At 40.1% G+C, this 19,305-nt stretch overlaps 1 protein-coding gene across 1 annotated transcript; it reads right to left on the bottom strand.

Moving 5' to 3' along the window:
• Nucleotides 1-230: 230 nt before the first annotated feature.
• Nucleotides 231-9,526, bottom strand: LOC115797576 (butyrophilin subfamily 3 member A2-like). The gene is made up of 6 exons (XM_030754176.1): nt 9,365-9,526; nt 4,691-4,775; nt 3,765-4,106; nt 1,780-2,058; nt 1,569-1,697; nt 231-791 (listed from the first exon to the last, which is right to left on the bottom strand). Exons 2-6 carry the CDS (start codon nt 4,764-4,766, stop codon nt 286-288), a joined length of 1,332 nt encoding a protein of 443 aa, XP_030610036.1. The 5' UTR covers nt 4,767-4,775; nt 9,365-9,526; the 3' UTR covers nt 231-285.
• Between the last annotated feature and the right edge of the window lie 9,779 nt (nt 9,527-19,305).

The raw sequence follows: 19,305 nt of genomic DNA, 5'->3' as shown, positions 1-19,305 counted from the left end.
TGTGATAAATGGCTTCTATTCTTTCGTACTAGTCAAGCAGCTAAACTCATGTTGCCTTTGTCAGGTGCTACTCTGTCCTTCACTAAATGGAAAAAAAGATGTAGGTACACAACTGAAGAACAGAATAGAATAGAACAGAATAGAATAGAATAGAATAGAATAGAATAGAATAGAATAGAATAGAATGCGTTTATTGTAATTATACAGAATGTACAATGAGATTGGAGGTTGGCAGTTGGTGAATATTGTGATTTTAGCAACAGATTGAATAAATTAAAAAAAAAATCATTCTGTATTCTCAGACATTACTTCATTGTTTCCCTCTTCTGATTTGTTCAACTCAGCTGTTTTTTTCTTCTTTTTCTGTTTGTCCGTCAAGTGTTTAGGAATTTTTCCTGTGTCCTTTTCTAGCTTTACTCTCCTTTCTGTCATTTGGAGTATAATCTCCTCTGTTGCCTCTAATAGTTTGTCTGTAATCAGTAACAGTTCATAATGTTCTTTGATTCTTGGCTTCAAGTCATCTCGTGATTTTTCAAGCACCTTCTTGTTTGTAAATATTGAGAAATTCTCCAAGTCATTTGTGATCGCTTTAATCTCTGCTTTGTCCTCCTGCAGTAGTGAGTTGATTTTGTCTCTCTGCTTCTTCAGATGTTCCTTCTTCTCATTCTGTGTTTTAATATTCTCCTGGACATGTTTCAAGTCTTCCTCGAGGTTCTTCAACTCATCACCAAGTCTGTTCTTTTCCTCAGCTTCTCTCTGTGAATGCTCCTCCTTCCTCATCTCTCTTTCATCTATGAATGAAAGACAGATTAAATGCTTTCCCAAATTTTGTATTTGTCAGAAAAAACAAAGGAACAAAGAATAGGTAGTGTAAGGCCACCAGTTGTAAGATAATAAAAAAACAAAACAAAAACTTAAAACACATTATTAGCCATAAGGTAGCCATACCCTGTGTCTATCTTATGTTATAATTTTGGCCATAAACACACATTGTTTGAAAGGTGGGGATAAAATTTTAGAAATCAACACTTATGACACATGATGTCAGATCTATGAGAGTGTGGCTGGACTCTGAATGTAAGAAGTTAATGTGAATTCCTGTGTATGTAGCTGACAACATACAGCAACAGAATTGCATTTTTTAATGATTTATCACAGTAACCATCATATCACTACAACCAGATTACATGTAATTGACAAATTAAATTAAATTCAATCACAAACCAACAGCAGACTGATAGCAGATTGACTCCATCTTCTTGCCTTTTTATCACCATTTTGTCTCTTTGGAGACGACAGCTAAATCTGAGTCAGTGCAGACTTGGTCCTCATGTTTAGCACAACTATATCATGGTTTTAATAATTTTGGTCAGGCTGTGGTCTCCATCTGCTGTTTTCTCTACTTTTAGCATAAGGGTGTAGGATTAGTTTCTGTGTGTGTGACACTTTTACCTGAAGCAAATTTGGACTTCTTCACTTTAAAGGCAGTTACTGTAAAATAAGGTATTAAAACAAGAGCTGATGATGATTTGTGTTTGGGGAAACAATACAGTGAAGTTTGAACTTACCAGTTTTATTTTGTTCTTGCCTCCATATTATAAATAATATGGAAGTTAATATTCCAGCTGATATTAAACAAACAACCAAGTTGATGGTAATGTGAACAGTAGTATCAGACTGGACCATAAAGAGATCATCTGTGAAAATAAAGAGTCATAATGTGCTCGACTCTACTTTCTGTCAGTGTAATTGAATGTAAGTCATAAACCATTTCTCTACCTGAAACATGGATGTGTGCCTCTTTGATTTGGCTGATATTCTTCTGTTGGACTCTGCAGGTGAAGCTGTAGCTGTGTCCTTTCTCCACAGACACTTTGCTGCTGACAGTATAGAGACCATCAGAACCTCTGACAGTCTTTGTAGGTTCAGCAGAAATGAGTTTGCCCTCACTGTTCAGCCACAACAGCTGAGGCTCTGGATACCAGCCATTAGATTTACACTCTAACACAACTTTATCTTTGACTGTGGAGAGTTCAATGAGTGGTGAGGAAACAGAACCTGCAAAGAAAAGATTGTGAGAACTTGTTTAAGTGTAGTTGCCAAGGGAATTAAAAGATTCTTTTATTGGCCATTTTTTTTTTACATTTTATTCTAATTTCAGATGGCCTAATTAAGTGTCACCTGCTTGAACAATAATACATTTCCTACATAAAAATGCCCCTGTGCCTATTGCAAGTCTCCCTTGTCATTTAATTGCCCAATGTTGTTTTTTGTTTGTTTTCTTTTTTTGTCAGGCCAAATATCCATGTAGTCAGCCATCATTACCATAGTCAGTATGGATGTCTTGCTTGTGACATTGGGTGCCATCCTGGCTGGTCAGAAATCCTTAATTTTGGCTGAAATTACCCTGTAGCCATCCAAGTAGTGCTTTTGTCAAATCAACTGTCCCTCTGGTCTATCCAGAGATCCCCATACTGAGCCTTGTTGGTCTGCAGAAGGGCTACCCCTCACTGAGGCGTTTGTTCTTATGGGGTCATGTGGCTCTGGGCTGGCAAAATGCCCACTTACTGGGTGCACAAATCGCCTCTGATTCTAAATTTCAGTATTGTTTGTCTTGTATATCTTTTGTTTGGCCACTTGCCCTTCTTAATAACCCAGTTGCCCATGTAAGTACTCTGATTGCCAGATTGCCAGTAGTCATTGTGGTCTTGCCTGTGGTCATTTGGTCTTGTCAGTGTGCTCAGTCCAAATGTCAAGTAAGAACTATTGTGGGTCACCCAAATAAATGTAATTTCCTTTTTTTTTTTGTGTTTGTTTAGGCCACAGCAGCTTTATTGACAATAGAGGGTGGCAGGAAGGTTGGAGGGGGACACGCAAGAGCAACAGGTCGGGACATGAACCTGTGCTGCCTGCTTCTTGCCTTGCGGCATACCTGGTCGCATGCTCTACCACTGAGCCACCCAGGTGTCCAACTTCTATTCTCATCACATGTGGATATCCAGTTTCTACTGAGGAAGACCAGGAGGGAAAGATCTGAAGGTTCCATTGTTCCTCTTATTATTCTGAGGTCTGTTTTTCCTGCCTTTATTGAATCAGTTTTTATCCTTTTGCTTGGTGGCATGGTTCGGTAATCTGTCTCTTAAAAATAAGAATTACTCTTTTTTCCCCTCTCTCTTTCTCTCTCCCTTTTTCTTTTCTTCTTTTCTTTTTCCTAAGCCTGTCAGCTCTGGCAAAATTTGTCACACTGTATGCTAAAAATAACTCAAATACAATAAAGGAGCACACACTAACAAGAGGAGCCTATAGAGAACCTATAGAGCTCACCTTAAAATAGCAGATATGTTTGGCACAACAATACATTGAGATCACAGTTCTGTTTGCAAGATCTGCCAGACATGACAGGCTTAAAAAAAAAAGAACAATTACATGAACCAAAAAGAGAAGAGAAGAGAATGCCTCTATTGTCATTATACAGGGTGTACAATGAGACTGCAGTGGTGCAGTGACCTGCAGTTAAATGTAGAGTCTCTGTACTCCAGGCAGGAACAGAGGATTTCTAGATCAATCTTAAAGGACACTTCTCACCCTTTGCACTGTGATTTCTAGCTTCTCCATCAGCACGCAGATATAAAATGCTCAAATGTAAATCCAAGAATTATACAAAAGTTTTGTTTCAATGGCCCACAATATCTATGCTGATTTTTGTCTTTCACAACATTAATATTACAAAGTGAAGACATTAATGTCAATTAAATTAAACTTACCTACAGTTAGCTCCACCACAGATTCTGCACTATATGTGGGTACAAGGCATTTATACGTTCCTGCATCTGAGAGTTTCACTGTGGAGAGTTTCACTGAAATGTCTCCACACTGCAGTTTGCTGACAGAGAGTGATGTTCTTTTTGTGTACAATATGTTCTGCTCAGTCAGCAGCTCCACACCATCTCGCCTCAGATAGACAAATCTAGGTTTGAGGTCATTTCTGGACCATTCCACTGTCAGTTTAACAGCATCCACAGCAGGTTCCAGGTGGCATGGCAAAATGATGTCATCACCAATCATTGCCACTACTGGCTCAGTTGGACCAATCATGTGAGACTGACCTAAGAGGAAACACCAGAAGTCTGTTTAGGTGGTTTTCTGACTACAAGACTTTAGCAAAGACAACAAAATCAATTTAGGCCGGTACCAGCATTCAAAGCCAGTGTATCCAGTATAAGTACAAATGGATGCATGGTTCACTGTTTGATTTGGATTCAAACAACTACTAACTACTGTAATAGGTTTTGTTTGAAGGAAGAGACTTACCAACCAAGAACAAAAACATATTTAGGGGCACATAAAATGCTAAAGTTTTGTAATCGTGAAGTTTTTCAGGAGTATTCATGAGTTTGCAAACTCTGACACAAGAACCATTCAGGGGGCACGATTCTAATGTCAACATCAGGCTGAGAAAGATCGGAGGTAAACCTACAGTATCAGTGCTCCACTTTGCATTTCTTAATCTGGCATTAACTAAGTAAACTTTGGAAGTGAACTAATCAATTTAACTAAATCTACATACACGACATAATCTGGTGGAAACAAACACTAGGTTATCAAATAATTTTTAAAATTTACAAGCTGTTGCTTCAGATGTTTTAGTCTTCTGTGAAAATGAAGATTACTTTAGATTGTTGAATCTTACCTTCACAGCATCGTGTTAGAAAGAGGAGAACACCATGATGTAAAGCCAAGAGAAGGCTCACTTTTACAGGAATCATTACAGATGCCTGGAAACAGTAAAAATAAATAAATCATCATCCCTGAATAAATAAAAACATAGATGATAAAACAAAAGAAAAACTGAAATATCTGTCAAACTACTTCCAATTGAAGTGACAAAATGGTTCTTTAAAACTGTGACAGATAGCACAGCCTTTCAGTAACAATGTGATTTTATATTTTTATTAAATGTCAAATGAAATAAAAAAAATTGCAGTATTTGTAAGAGGAAACATTAGACTAAATGAATGTTCAAGAGAGACACCAGGATATGTTTAATTATCAGTCATATGTTGAGAGATCTGTGCAGATCTGAACTTCTGCTATCAAACCTAATCTCCAATCTCATTGTACATCCTGTATAATGACAATAAAGGCATTGTATTCTATTCTATTCTATTCTATTCTATTCTATTCTAATGGAAGGAACAGAATATTCTGGGAGAGGAGGATGATCACTTTGAGCATGTTTTTTCCTTTCTGTCTCATTCTGCTTGTTTTTCATAGACATTATACAGCTGATTATTGTGTGGCAATAAGTCGCAGTGAAGGAATACATGTTAACCTTCCATACACTCACTTTATCATTTTTTACATATTAAAAAACACTGGCATCAATAGTTAAGTATTTCTTACACATTGTAACCCCCCCCCAAAAAAAAAAAAATAAAAATCTCCCATCCAGTTGGCATCCTTATAAACACACACCACAACAAACCACAAAACAAAATATAGATACAAAAAAAAGGAAAAAAAAAGGAGACCCAAACTAGTGTACCTTAACCACTGTAATCATAGCACCAATATTATTCTTAGTATTAAAAGGACAAGAACAGCACTCAAGGCGAAAGAGGAGCAAAGGGCAAACTTCTGATGTGATGCGTAAACTGTAACCAGGTTTTGTCATATTTATCCTCCAACCCACGTATTGTATGCCTAAGTTTTTCTAGGTCCAATCCCAACATCACATCCCTAATCCAATGTATATATGCTGGGGGGAGCGGGGAGGCGGGGGTCCTTCCCCTTCCAATTCAACAGTATCAGACGGAAGGCATGCAGTGATGCATGTTCATCTCAATAACAAGTTGGACTGGACTACAAACACAGACGTCCTGTATAAGAAGGGCCAGAGTCGACTCCACCTGCTGAGGAGACTGAGGTCCTTTGGTGTCTGCAGGACTCTGTTAAAGACCTTTTATGACACAGTGGTAGCATCTGCCCTTTTCTACGCAGTGGCCTGCTGGGGGGGTGGATGCACCGAAAGGGACAGGAGCAGGATCGACAAACTGGTGCGGAGGTCTAGCTCTGTGTTGGGATGTCCTCTGGAGTCTGTGATGGTGATGGGTGAGAGGAGGATGTTAGCAAAGCTGACATCCATCATGAACAACCCCCATCACCCTCTGCATGAGACCGTGGGTGAGCTGAGCAGCTCCTTCAGTCAGAGACTGAAACATCCTCGCTGCAGGAAGGAGCGCTTTCGCAGGTCATTCATCCCAACAGTAGTTAGACTGTATAACACATCATAATGTCTTGAGTCACTTTGACACTTTACCTCCTCTGCCATCACTTTATCCTTACAGTCCAGATACATTTTATTTATTACACTCACCCATATAATGCATACCGTGTATGCTGTGTACCTTACCGGCTACAAATGTATATAATATTTTGATATCTGTATATAGTGTTTTGATGTATATGTGTGTATATGTACATGTGTGTATTGACTATATATTTTCTGTATATAGTGCTTATGTATATGTGTATAGTGTTTTTCTATTTTATTTTATTCTATTCTATTTTTAGTTTTCTGTACTGAGCTGCTGTAACGCGCAAATTTCCCCGTTGTGGGATCATTAAAGTTTTATCTTATCTTATCTTATCTTATAAGCGATTGCATTTCTACTATACTTTTTTTTTTTTTTTTTTTCCTCTTCAGCTCTCAGCGGAGACGGTCGCACTTTTCTTCTCTCCCCAGCCCTTCCTTTTTGCCCTGCTTTGCTGCTTTACAGCCTCTCTTCACACAACTTCCAAACTGGAATGTATAATTATGTATCTGGTCAGCTGGTCTCTCATCGCCATTGTTTTTGATAAATTTTTCACCATGAGGAGATTGGGGGAAGGAGAACCCTATTCCCTCTTATCAATTGACATCCAGCTGGCTCCGTTATGGACTCCTGTGTGGTGTGGAAGATGACGTGCCTGGCCGTATTGTCAATGGAATACACACACATTCGGCTTATTGACACTGGGATTTCCTCTGAATTGGACCTGGAGATACCTGGCTTGTCGCTGCAATTCAGGAAGTCTAAGCAGCTGTCTGGCCTTGGTAAGGCTGCTTATGACGGGAATGCGGGAAGGGTACAGACTCAAACTCAGTCTCTGCATATCTGGAGCTGATTCAGAGGGGTAAGATCTTGGAGATGTATGTATCTGTTTCTGCACGGCGAAGGAACAAACCAAGAAGATTCGGATGAATTGGATTTTTTCGCCACAGAGAGGTGCCAGTAAGACTGAAGGCTGTCAACAAATGAATCAGTACAGTCTGTACCAAAACAAGTCGTAGAATCAGGAATTTGGCTCCCTGGCAGCCTTGGACTGCCGCTTATCAAATTGTCTCTGGGATGTTTGTAAACAGATGCTCTACACCCCCGCCGTCCTGTCTTCTTCTGACCTGTGTTGGACTGATCTCCCTGACCTAGGTGCTGATGAACTCTACATCTTATCAGAACTGTTAGCTGAGGAGGGAGTTTGAGTCAGCCCCACAGACCTGTAGTTATACTGTAAAATAGTCTTAATTGAGCCTGTTATTTCTATTCCCAAGTAAGTAAATTTGTCATTTTCGACTTTAAAAGGCAGATAATCATAAGTGATCTGTCTAGCCAGATTATTCAATGGAAATAATAGGGATTTTGATCATTTCACTTTATATCCTGATATGCAACAAAATTTTTGAAACAGGCAGAGGAAATGTGGCATACTCTCTACTGGATCTGATATTTGTAAAAGCAGGTCATCAGCATAAAGCAAAATTTTATGATATATTTCTCCCCTACATATATCCCTTATCCCCTGTCATCTGATCTAATGGCAATTGCTAGTGGTTCAATTGCAATGTTGAACAAGAAAGGCGACAGGCAACAACCTTAGCTTGTACCTCTGTGAAGCGAAAAATATTTAGAAATCAGACCATTTGTTCTAACTGCTGCCATTGGCATTGAGAGTAAAACTTTAATCCACTTACAAAAAATGTGCCCTAATCCAAATTTTTCTAAGACTGTAAGTAGATAGGTCCATTCAATTCTATCAATCGCTTTTTCAGCATCAAGACTTAGGATGATTTCAGGATGTACTGTTGAATGCGGGGAGAGTATCACATTAAATAACCTTCTCAGATTAAAAATGATTGCCGACAGGGGATAAAACCTGTTTGGTCCTCATTGATAATGGTGGGAATAATTGGGTCTAGTCGTTGTGCAAGGGTTTTAGTTAAAATTTTATAGTCACAGCACAGGAGACTGACTGGCCTATATGAACTACACTGTACAGGGTCCTTACTTTTTTTTAGCAATACTGAAATTGTAGGCTGAGTAAGCGTTTGCGGTAATTTACCATTTGCCAGTGATTCATCGTAGACAGCTTTTATAATAGGTACAAGTTTAGGGGATAATTCCCTATAAAACTCTATAGGGCAGCCGTCTGGTCCTGGAGCCCTTCCTGTTCCAGACAACTTAATGGCGTCCGCTATTTCCTCTACTGATAATGGTTGTTCTAAGAGTAATTGAGCATCTGGGTGAAGGTTTGGGATATCCAGAGAATCTAAGAACGAGCAGATTTCTGATGAACCAATATCTACTTCTGATTGATATAAAGTAGAGCAATATGATTTAAATTGGTCATTAATGTCTTGGGGGCTATGTGATACCGATACCAGTCCCTGTATCGATGCCTGAGATTCTCTGATCAGCTGACTGTTGTCTAAGCTGAAGTGCAAGGAGCCTCCCTGCTCCATTTCCATGTTCATAGTAAACCTGTCTAGCTTTAAGGATATTTTCCCTGCTTTCCATGCCATAAGGGTATTAAATTTAGATTGCAACAGTATTGTTTCCTTAAAGTACAACAGACTGAAGGCTTTCATGTTGATGTTCATGAGATTAAATCTATAGATCAGTTTTTCTTCTGTTTAATTTGCCTTAACAGAGAAATCAGCAGACCTTTATCACACAGATTTAGTTCTCATCATTTTGTAGATTTGTAAATAAATCCATCCATCCTCTTCCACTTATCCAGGGTTGGGTCGCGGGTTGCAAAATTTAGAAAAAAGAATCTATAACCATTATTTGATTCATAACAAGGAATGAGATCATTGATTCTCTTGATTTTTTAAATGTGTGAACAAACTGAAGGTTATTAAAATAAATCAAACTTTGAAGAAAAATTCCAGGAAGGTGACAATATACACAAACAGCCAGCATGGTTTTTCTACAGATACGCTGAATCATTGAGTCATAAGCAATATTGTGTCTCAATAGGAGGGATATACAACTGTAAATACATTACAATATAACCTGAATCCTGATTTAAAAAATATACTTACTCTAGTCAAAGGAGGACACACAGAGACCGGGAAACAAGACAATCCTTTAATCCTCACGCTAAAAAGTCCAAAAGTCACAGGTGCTGAGCCAGTGGAGTTGCTCAAATAGAAATGACACTAAAACCCTCAACTGAAGGTGTCACCTGCATTCCTGCTCCTCCTCCCAGCAACAGAACCACGACACTCCAACTTGTCAAACAGAAGAAAAAAGAAGAAGCCGTTGTGTTAGAGACTGGGATTAATAGGGAAATATGTGGTTAGAGTGGGCGTTATACTCAGATGAAAGGTTAGCTCTAACTGTGTTGTCTGCTCTGTGGCTGGACCTCATTTACCAAGGTCCCATTTCCAGTGGACCTAGACACTGTGTGACCCAACTATTTAACCAAAAACTATTTGGAAAAAGTAGAAATTGAACAACGTTGGACTATCTCATTCCACCAGTAACCGTCACCATTCCCCCACATTTTGTGCCCTCTTCAGGAATTTATACCTGTTTTACCAGGAAGAACACTTCTGCTTAAGCGTGAGGCAATGAGTCACACTGAATGAATGCACTTTAACCTGGAAAACTGTGTTTGTTACTAAGAAGTGAAGTCAGAAAAGCAGTGTGATCACATTCCAGAGCCATCAGAACCCGCAGAGGCAATTCTTCCTTATCTCATCAAAGATGGCTCAAACACTGAACCAACGAGTCTTTTGCATGATGTCCCACTGAAATGTAAATGCACCTTTGCAACTAAATAAATGCTTCATAGTTTTCTTAACAGAGTAAGATGGTGCTAAAAAGGTTGTGATAGGTGAAAAGAAAGAGGGAGGCAGAAAGGAGAAAGAAGCAAATCTGTATGTGTTCAAATGTCTTTATATGATGCATAAAAACACAATGTATAAAGTTTTCCAGTTCAATGGATTTAAGGGCATTAATTGGGGGGATTGTAGGACTCATTTCCCGAAAAAAAGCATACTTTTAGCATACTGTACATTCAGCACATTTGTTTAGGGGCTTTTTTATGTAAATCACCAGTCCTCATCTGAGAAAAAGAGCTTCAGCTAACTCATAGCATCATCATATGTGTATCCCCTCTAGTCTTTGGTAGGAAAAAAGAATAATCGCCAAAATTCCCCACATTTTGGAAGGAAGCGTAAGGTATGGCAACTGGCTCCGCCTCCTCGTCCTCCTCCTCTGCGCTCTCCAGGGTGGGGATACAATTTATGTCGGGGATAACTACTTTGGCACAACACCTGTCTGAGAGCATTTTGAACGGGAAATGGGATCCGGGGAAGCGGCCCTCTCACTTGCACGGCCCCAGGGACCCTCCCTGAAAAACTGTAAATATTTCAATGGGCGTCGGACCATCTAAAATATAAAGTTAAATTTAAACGTCAGTTGTTTTTATTCAGAAAATCCACTCCCTTTGCATGTGGTTTCATTGATTTAAGGCTGACTTGCCACTTCCAATATGGCGGACTAGCCAACGTATCGCAGTGACACAGTCCATGTCATGCTGTTTCTGTAAACTGCTCAGGTATCAACAGTGAATCTGTCTGTTTTCACTCCATCTCTTTTTATTACCTGATCACTGCTAGCGCCCACAGATGAAGACAAGCATATGTCTATGAAGACGAGGCTTCTGCTTTACTTTGAGAGCATGGGAAATCTCCAACATGGACTTCAAATGCTGTGCAAATCTGTCAAGATCATATTTTTTCCTCTGAGATTCGAGTCGTGTATTCATGTAAGCTGCTTGTATTGGTGAAGCATATTGTCTTTCAAAACCAATCACATATAGAATATCGATAATGCGTTACAGACATTTCCAGTTCCCACGGTCCCTGAATGCAACAGCTGGGACTATGTTGTTCAGCCACTGTGTTGAACTGTCAGTCAGGATTCCACACCCCCGTCATCTGAGGCTCCGCCCCCCACGCCAAAACAGGGCCAAAAGTTTGAACGCGAAAAAAAAAAATCTGAAACTGCAAAAAAAAACCTTGAATCTGAAAAGTAGTTTTGAAAAAACATTTTTTCCAGTTTGACATCTTTTTTTCAGTTGCAAACTATTTTTTTCCTGTTTAAATTTTTTTTTCGGGTTCAAAATCATTTTTCAGTTTCAAATTTTTTTTTTCGGACAAACTTTATGGCCCCAATTTAGCTCCGTAGAAAAGCGGCCTATGTGCGTGTGCACGCTCACCGTGCTGGTTCAAAATGTAATGGCAGCAGCCTGCAGAGAAAGCAGCAGAGTCCCGTATGGAATTCCGTTGACTACGATAGCACAGATTGAAGCGAGTGTCTTGTCGTGAATGATGAAAAATGTGCGGAACACTCCTGAGTCAGGAAAAAAACCACCAAGATCAAAGTCCACCTGAGAAGAGCACACAAAGCAGCTAAAGAAACTGCTCTGATCCTATGACAGACATCACCAATAGGTGGACCTCAGTCCGGATCCGGACTGAAATGATGTCTCAAGCGGACCTGAACCTAATACCAAAACAGAAATGATGACTTAATTAAAATCTTGTTGAGCGTTTTCTGGTTTACCGGTGCAGCTTTTACAATCCTTACGGTAGTAGTGAAGCATCTAAGGAAACCCACTGACCAATTGCATGCGAGTTTGGCTGTACCACCTGATACCACCAAGCTGGTTCCTGCCGGCTGGTAAACTTTGTAACAAACAGGGTTATTATAGTTAACGAAAATGAACTAAATAATGAAAACTGAAACTGAAAAAAACATTTTCATTAACTGAAATAAATAAAATCTATAATTAAAAGTAAAAAACTGTATTGTGAGTTTACAAAACTAACTAAAACTAACAGGAATTATAGATAAAATGACCTTTGTTTTCGTAATTTTATTTAAAACCCTTGTGGATTGATATGAAATCATTTTTTTCCACTCTAACAGTCTAACCTAGGAGCACCATCGGACAACTGTGTGCGTGCTTGCCCGATGGTTCTAGTAGGGGCAGGTAACCGCATCGGTCCGCAAAGTAATGGCAGTGGTCTGCCGAGAAAACCCCCCTGATCCTTCAACGTAACCTGACGTGCGCCTCCGGAGAAATCGAACTACATGTCGGGTCCACACAGCCCACAAGGTTGTGATTAACCTTTTCAGTCCTTCTGCGTTTCTGTCTACTTTTTGCGTCAGTTTGTGAATTTATCAGTGAGAGAATAACAATCAGGAATAATAATCAAAGCATCAATATAAGGACTCACAAATGTCAGCAAATTCCTGGAGGGAGACTGCTGAAACTATCGGAATGGATGTGAGCACACCCGTCGCTATGGGCGGGCCCTAGTGGGTCGTGCCCGACCACTGATACGCTTGGGCCCACCCTGGCCCGCCCACCCAAGCCAGATCACTAATCAAGCTAATACTAGTGGTGCCCCCCTGTTGGATTTCATAAGCCCCCCTTAAGACTGAGATCTGGCGATGGAACTGGATGTGAGGAAATGAAGAAAGTGTAAAAACAGGGACAAATATGTTTGCAGCCAAAAAACTGAGCACAAAGAGCGAGGATCCAAAGAAGTCCCAGGTGGCACGGGACCGCAAGGTAGTTAACACACACAATCCAGCTACACAAGAATAAATGCAGACATGAGGTCGAACACTTCCGTAGGTTGTGTACAGAGGCCGCAAAGACCCTACAAGTCTAATCAGCGAGCATCTAATCAAGCTAGCTCAAAAACAGAAGCAGCTTAAGGTGTTGAGAACATCAGGATGCAGCTGGATTTGAGCTTTGACTCCTTCAAAGAAGGAGGTGGATTACGTCACCAACTTTCCCCCGCTTACAGTGCTGTCCTGAGCTCCCTTCCCACACGTCTCAACCCCCATTCACACCTTTGTTCCAGTGACCTCAATAGGCCACATGAAACAATGGAGTGGAGTCCTAAATTGGTTTCAACTGAAACCACTGATTGAAATGACCCACGCCTCCCTTCACACCTGGGCACATGTGTTCACGCACATGAACAATAGAGGGTCATAACCACCTCCAGGGGACTACGCCCACAGGGGTTTAAATACCTGGGTCTCTCCACCATTTGGTTGAGAACTGAAGAAGCCTTTCGGATGAGAGGTGAAACGTCTTCAAGAAACAAAAAGAAGTCCAGTCGCCTTTTTTTCAAGCTCCAGAGACTTCTTAAAGACATTTGCAGAGGAATTAACTCCAGCTTGGCACCAGCTGTTTCAGCTCTCAGTTGATACACAGACTGTGCCAGAAATCTGGAAAAAATCCATCACACAATACCAGTTCTAAAAAAAGGCATCTTCTAAGGAGGACAATGATAATAGACCTGTCACACTCACCTTAAATGTTTTTAAATTACTAGAGACACTCATGATTAGTGAGGGTGAATCGGTGAACCCATAGGTCGAAGCTTCATGGTGCTTCATTTGTTATACAGCACCATCAAGTGGACAGTAAATGTAAAACAGACAGAGTGATTATACTCTGTGGCTTTGGTGTGTGAAGCTTCAAACTGAATAAATGAATGTTTGTCATTAATAAATGAAAGGTGAAAATGAATTTCCTAGTTTTTAAAATGTTTTATCTTTGCTTATATACTGTGGTGCACAGCATTTATGAAGGGCTCATATATAAAATGAAATGTTTTACAAATATATTTATGACTGTGCAACATTGTATCTACATATTAATCAGCGCATTCCTTTATTGCCCATTGTGGCAGATCTCTTGGGAAAAAAGACATTTTTAATGTCAGTGATAATTAGGGCAGCACAGTGGCGTGGTTGTTAGCACTGGTGCCTCACAGCTAGACTGTCATCTAGATCAGTGTTTTTCAACCAGTGTGCTGCGGCACACTAGTGTTCCGTGGGAGATCGTCAGGTGTGCCGTGGGACATTATCCAGTTTCACCTAATATGCCATGAGTGTCTGTGCTGTAGTAGTGACTGGGAGCATAATCATGTAATACTCTTCCATATCACTAGACTAGATGGCAACAGGTAGCCAATTGCATTGTACATAGAGAGAAAAGAATTTAGCCGCGTTTCCATGCAGAGCGACTCGCCGCGATTTGACGGCATCTCCATTAGAATCAAGTACACTTTGCTGGTCCTTTTTCCGTACTCACTCACCCGAGGTTCTAAGCGATCCGAGGTGATACAAAGTATCGTCACTAGTGGAGGCATGAGAGCGATGTTATGGGGTTATTGCAGTCAACTACTTTTATTTTGTTATTTATTTTGTCACCACAATCATTTTAAACCCCCACAGCAAGAAAGTGGAGGCGCAAAGCACCGGTTGAATGCCCAGACCAACAGTTTGCAGCGGTAGTTTTGCAACATGAGAGCCATCTGAAACGCACACACAGCATACATATATATATAACGCTATACTGCCGGGCGACCGCCGCTGAAGCACCATTGCCTGCCCCTACTAGCCAAACAGCTGGTTAGCACAGAGCCTGAGGCGGCTGATCAATGAAAATTTGAGTTACCGTAATAACGCGACAGCTTGTCCTATCCAAAAAATTCAGTTTCTGAAAGCTGAGAAACTGCACCTCACAACCAACATAGGGTATTACTGTGGTGTTATTACGGTAATTGTTGCCGTAAGTCTGTGAACGGCGGCACTTTTGAAGTACACTGAGCCGATTATGACATGTTCTTATAATTAATCATAATTATAATTGCTTATAATTAACAATGATAACCTTCATCCATTAAAACATTGTACGGGGACTTATGCATGATGATGATATTAAACTGGCATTAGCTGTGAGCTTGCCTCTATCTCATGTATTGTTGTGTTGTGTTATTCCTGGTAATAGAATACGAATACCTTTATTAGTCCCACAATGGGGAAATTACAGTTAACAGAACACTCATCCAAGAGAAATACAAACAACAGAAACAAACAGGGGGGACAGGTGTCTGAGGTCATGCAGCCATTTTACCGGCGCTACCTTTAGCAGGAAAACAGAAAGAGATACAGTAGGATAGGTAGGTTCAAAAAAATCATTATGAACACCTTACGAGGTTCCAAAAACACACCTCAGCAAAGCAGCAGCACATTTAAAGCCTGGAGAGCACTAGGGTGGGTAGGGGAGGGGCTGCCAGCGGAGACGAGCAGGATACTGTGATGGACACACAGCTTCCAGACCAGCAGTTCATGATAATGTTCATGATAAGATGGTACAGTCAGCCTTGGTTGCCACGATACCAGTTCATACAGGTCACAACACGGGGCGGGGGGGCAGAGCATCTGTTTACAAACATCTCCAAGAGGCGATTTAGATAGACAGCATCCAAGGCTGCCTAGGAGCCAAATTCCAAATACTGCAATTGTTTTGGTTCAGGCCGTCATAACTATTTACTGACAGACCTTACAGTGTTCTGGTTACCTCTCAGAAGTCCAATAATCCGAATTTGGTTCTACTCCGCCATGCAGAACAGACACTCCAACACTCCGCCAGATGTGATCCACTTCGATTCAGCTCTACTGAGTCTGATTGAGTTCGTACTGTTTCTGCATCCCTCATAGGCAGCCTTACTAGGGCCTGAACAGCTGCCCTGAAACCAGGTATCCCCAGGTCCAATTCGGGAACAATTCTGGTATCAATATAAATGCTACGTCCACACAGTGCAGCCAGGAATGTTATCTTCCATCCCCACAGGAATCATAACATAACCAGCCGGGTATGTAGCCGGGCCCGAGGAAAGAGGGTTCCCCTTCTCCCAATCTCCTCGTGATGAGAATTTTACCATTAATAGTGTTGAGAGACCAGCTGACCAGATCCATAATTTAAATTCCAGTTCGGGGATGTGTGAAGAGACGCTGTAAGCAGCGAAGCAGCAAAAAGCAGGGGTAGATAGGGAAGGCTGGGGAGAAGAGAAAAATGCATCCGTCTCCACCGAGAGCAGGAGGAAAAAAAAAATGCTTTTGGACAGAATTAAAGTTTGCAAAACACTTTGCAGTTTTCTACTATAAGACCACATTGTTGTGGCATTTGTTATGTTTAAGCTGTGTTTATGAAGTGGACATGTTAAGGCAGTTACTGGGCTTCGGTTAATTGGTCACTCTAAATTGCCCATAGGTGTGAAGGGTTGTCTGTCTTTCTCTGTGTTGGCCCTGCGACAGGCTGGCGACCTGTACAGGGTGTACCCTGCCTCATGCCTTATGTTATCTGGGATTGGCTCCAGCCCCCCAGTGACCCTGAACAGGATAAGCAGAAGAGGATGGATGATAATTTTAACCCTCATTAATAAAGAATATATGAAAGTTACTTTGCCAAGAAGTGATTGCAGCTTCTACCATGTGACAGAAATGTTCTTTATGACTCAAAATGAATTGATATCATTCATAAGAGATGATGTTTGAGATATCCTTGACAGATTATAGGCCCGCAAATCATTTATAACAATATAAATACCTGCAATAATTTTTTGGTCAAATACTGGAAATCACTTTTTCGCATAAATCTGGCTATTCAGATGACAACTCGCTCCACTGCCGCTGTGTGGCAGTATGTACAGTTTGTGTACATGCAGTGCAGTACACATTCACATGGGAGAAAATAAAACATGGGAGAAAAAAAAAAGTACTTTAAGTTAGAACTTTTATTTTATGAATATGTTTAATATAGATGAATACGTATGTGTCCTCCGTCACTGTGGTCGTTTATGAGCTGAGTGGCTGAGAGGAGAAGGGGGTGGCGCAGCGCTGTGTGTGTTTGTCATGATCGAGTGATGCAGTGATGGCATCAGAGAGACAGTCAGTCGGGTTCATTCCTTCATGCCTGTACAGTTTTGGTTACGGCCAACAGGAGCTGCGGAATTATAAATTAAAGGCAACTTTTGCTGGCAACCTCTCGCCGATTCTGTCAACGTCCTGATGGACGCTGCTACATCCAGATTAATGCAGAAAGTTTATAAAATTTTTTAAATTAAAAACAACAAAAGTACATTTCTTTTTTTCCTCACATTTTTTTTTCTCCCATGTCCCTTGCGGGGTTCCGTAGTTTTTAGTACTTCCTATCACATTTCAGTACCAGAGAACCAGGTGAAATTAAATTAACATTTTCTTTGTATACTTTTGTGCATGTGTGTGTGTGTGTGTGTGTGGGGGGGGGGGGGTCTGAAAAAGTGCATGCTTTGGAAAATGTTGACAATTGTGAATGACCCCTTAGAAGAGCACAAACTGTGACAATTATTAGATACAATAAAAAGTAAAAAGGAGTTTCAGTGTCTGTTCTACTTGCAGGTGTTATCACTTTGTCACAAATGAAACAGACCAAAATCACAGGTGAAAAAAAAAATCCAACAAATCCAAGTGCTTTATATCTCAGATGGTGATAATTTATGGTTCTTAGATACAGAGGTGGGAAATAACGATGTACTTAAGTAGATTTTTCAGGTATCTGTACTTTACTTGAGTATTTATTTTCTGACTACTTTTTACTTTTACTCACTAAATTTTTACACAAGTATCTGTACTTTCTACTTCTTACATTTTCAAAACAAGCTCGTTACTTTAGGTTTAATGCGTCTGAGAAACGTTTGCATTTCCAGTCAGTGCGGGAGCCGACTTTTGATTGCGAGCGTATTTTTCTTGGAAGTCGGAACAACAGGGAACAGACACCCCACACGGTAGAGGGAGAGGCTCCTGCAACGCTCGCTCGGAGACCGGAAAGAGCCAGAGGAAGTTGCGCTTTACATAGAGGCTGCACGCCAGAACGGTGAGGAAAATAAATGACAGAAAACTTGAACGACAAAAAAAGTGTGTGCAGTTTGTCACACAGTGTGTCTGCTAGCTAAAAGAACAGCTGCTGTATTTTAAGGGAGAGCAAAGAATGAGCGATAACTTCACTCAGATGGAGGAAGATGTAAGAAAGAGGTAGAAACGTCCTCCAAGGAGCTACTTTCACTTTCTTACTTTGAGTAGATTTCAGAGCCTGTACTTTTTTACTTTTACTTGAGTACAGAAGTTGAACCAGTACTTCAACTTTTACCAGAGTAGTTTTTAACACAAGTACTTGTACTTCTACTGAAGTACAGAATGTCAGCTACCTCTGCTCGTTACTGGCATTCATTACTGGTAGAAAATGAATATTTAACTCAACAAAAGCATAACAAAAATAATCCCCAAAAGATAATATTTTACATAAAATAGTCAGCGTCACTTCTATTTGCATTACAGTTCAGTAATATAACTCTTGTCCACAACATTCACAGATGCATCACATCTACGTGAATTCCTCACGATTACCCATAATCCTTTGCCAGTACTGGTCAGTGCAGTCACATTTCACACAGTGCTACTGTCCCATTTAGCATTGTTTAACCTGAACTGTATAACTGTTAGACTTCCTTCACAAAAACCTTACGTGTATAGTTTCACATTGTTTTGATAGATTTTATGATGAAGTATTTTCTCCTGCTGAAACATAAAATTTTTAAATGTAAAATAGATAAAAATTTACACTCACTTTGACCATTCAGACATAAGGTGAGGTTTTACACTGGAAATCATTAAACGTATATAGCCGGTTTCCCAGTCATGGATTAAGGGTGGTCCTAGACTAAAAAGGAAAAAAAGCAATGAAGACCAAAGTAGGAAAAAGTATTTATTCCAGGATTAGACATAATCCCTCTATGGGAAACTGGGGGGCCATACAGATTAAAAGAAAATAAAATAAAGAAAAAAAAAATGCACACAAAGTTCCTAATGCTATGGATCCAAAAGCAGATGTGCTGGTTATGGCCAATACTGGGAGAACTTCATTTTTTATTTATTGTTTGCTGAGATGTCCTACATTATTTTCTGTCAGATTATAATTTAATATTTTGATTTTTGCTATATATTTCTTTAAAATTTTAAAACTTTTTAGACACTTTATTTATTTACTATGGACTTCTTTCATACATATTAAAATTTGGGATAAAAAGATTCTATTGATATCACGTTGAAATGTTCTGAAAAA

Source organism: Archocentrus centrarchus, chromosome 18, assembly GCF_007364275.1.
Source record: "Archocentrus centrarchus isolate MPI-CPG fArcCen1 chromosome 18, fArcCen1, whole genome shotgun sequence".
Lineage (NCBI taxonomy): Eukaryota > Metazoa > Chordata > Actinopteri > Cichliformes > Cichlidae > Archocentrus > Archocentrus centrarchus.
Note: the sequence above shows the minus strand (reverse complement) of the source record. Positions and strands in the feature narration are given on the sequence as shown.

Excerpts from the sequence above, each read along its gene's own strand:
- LOC115797576 (XM_030754176.1), bottom strand. The coding sequence starts at position 4,766 with ATGATTCCTGTAAAAGTGAGCCTTCTCTTGGCTTTACATCATGGTGTT. Across the intron at positions 4,107-4,690 it reads TCTAACACGATGCTGTGAAG|GTCAGTCTCACATGATTGGT; the intron begins GTAAGATTCAAC and ends GTTTCCTCTTAG. Across the intron at positions 792-1,568 it reads GCAAGAACAAAATAAAACTG|ATGAAAGAGAGATGAGGAAG; the intron begins GTAAGTTCAAAC and ends TTTCATTCATAG.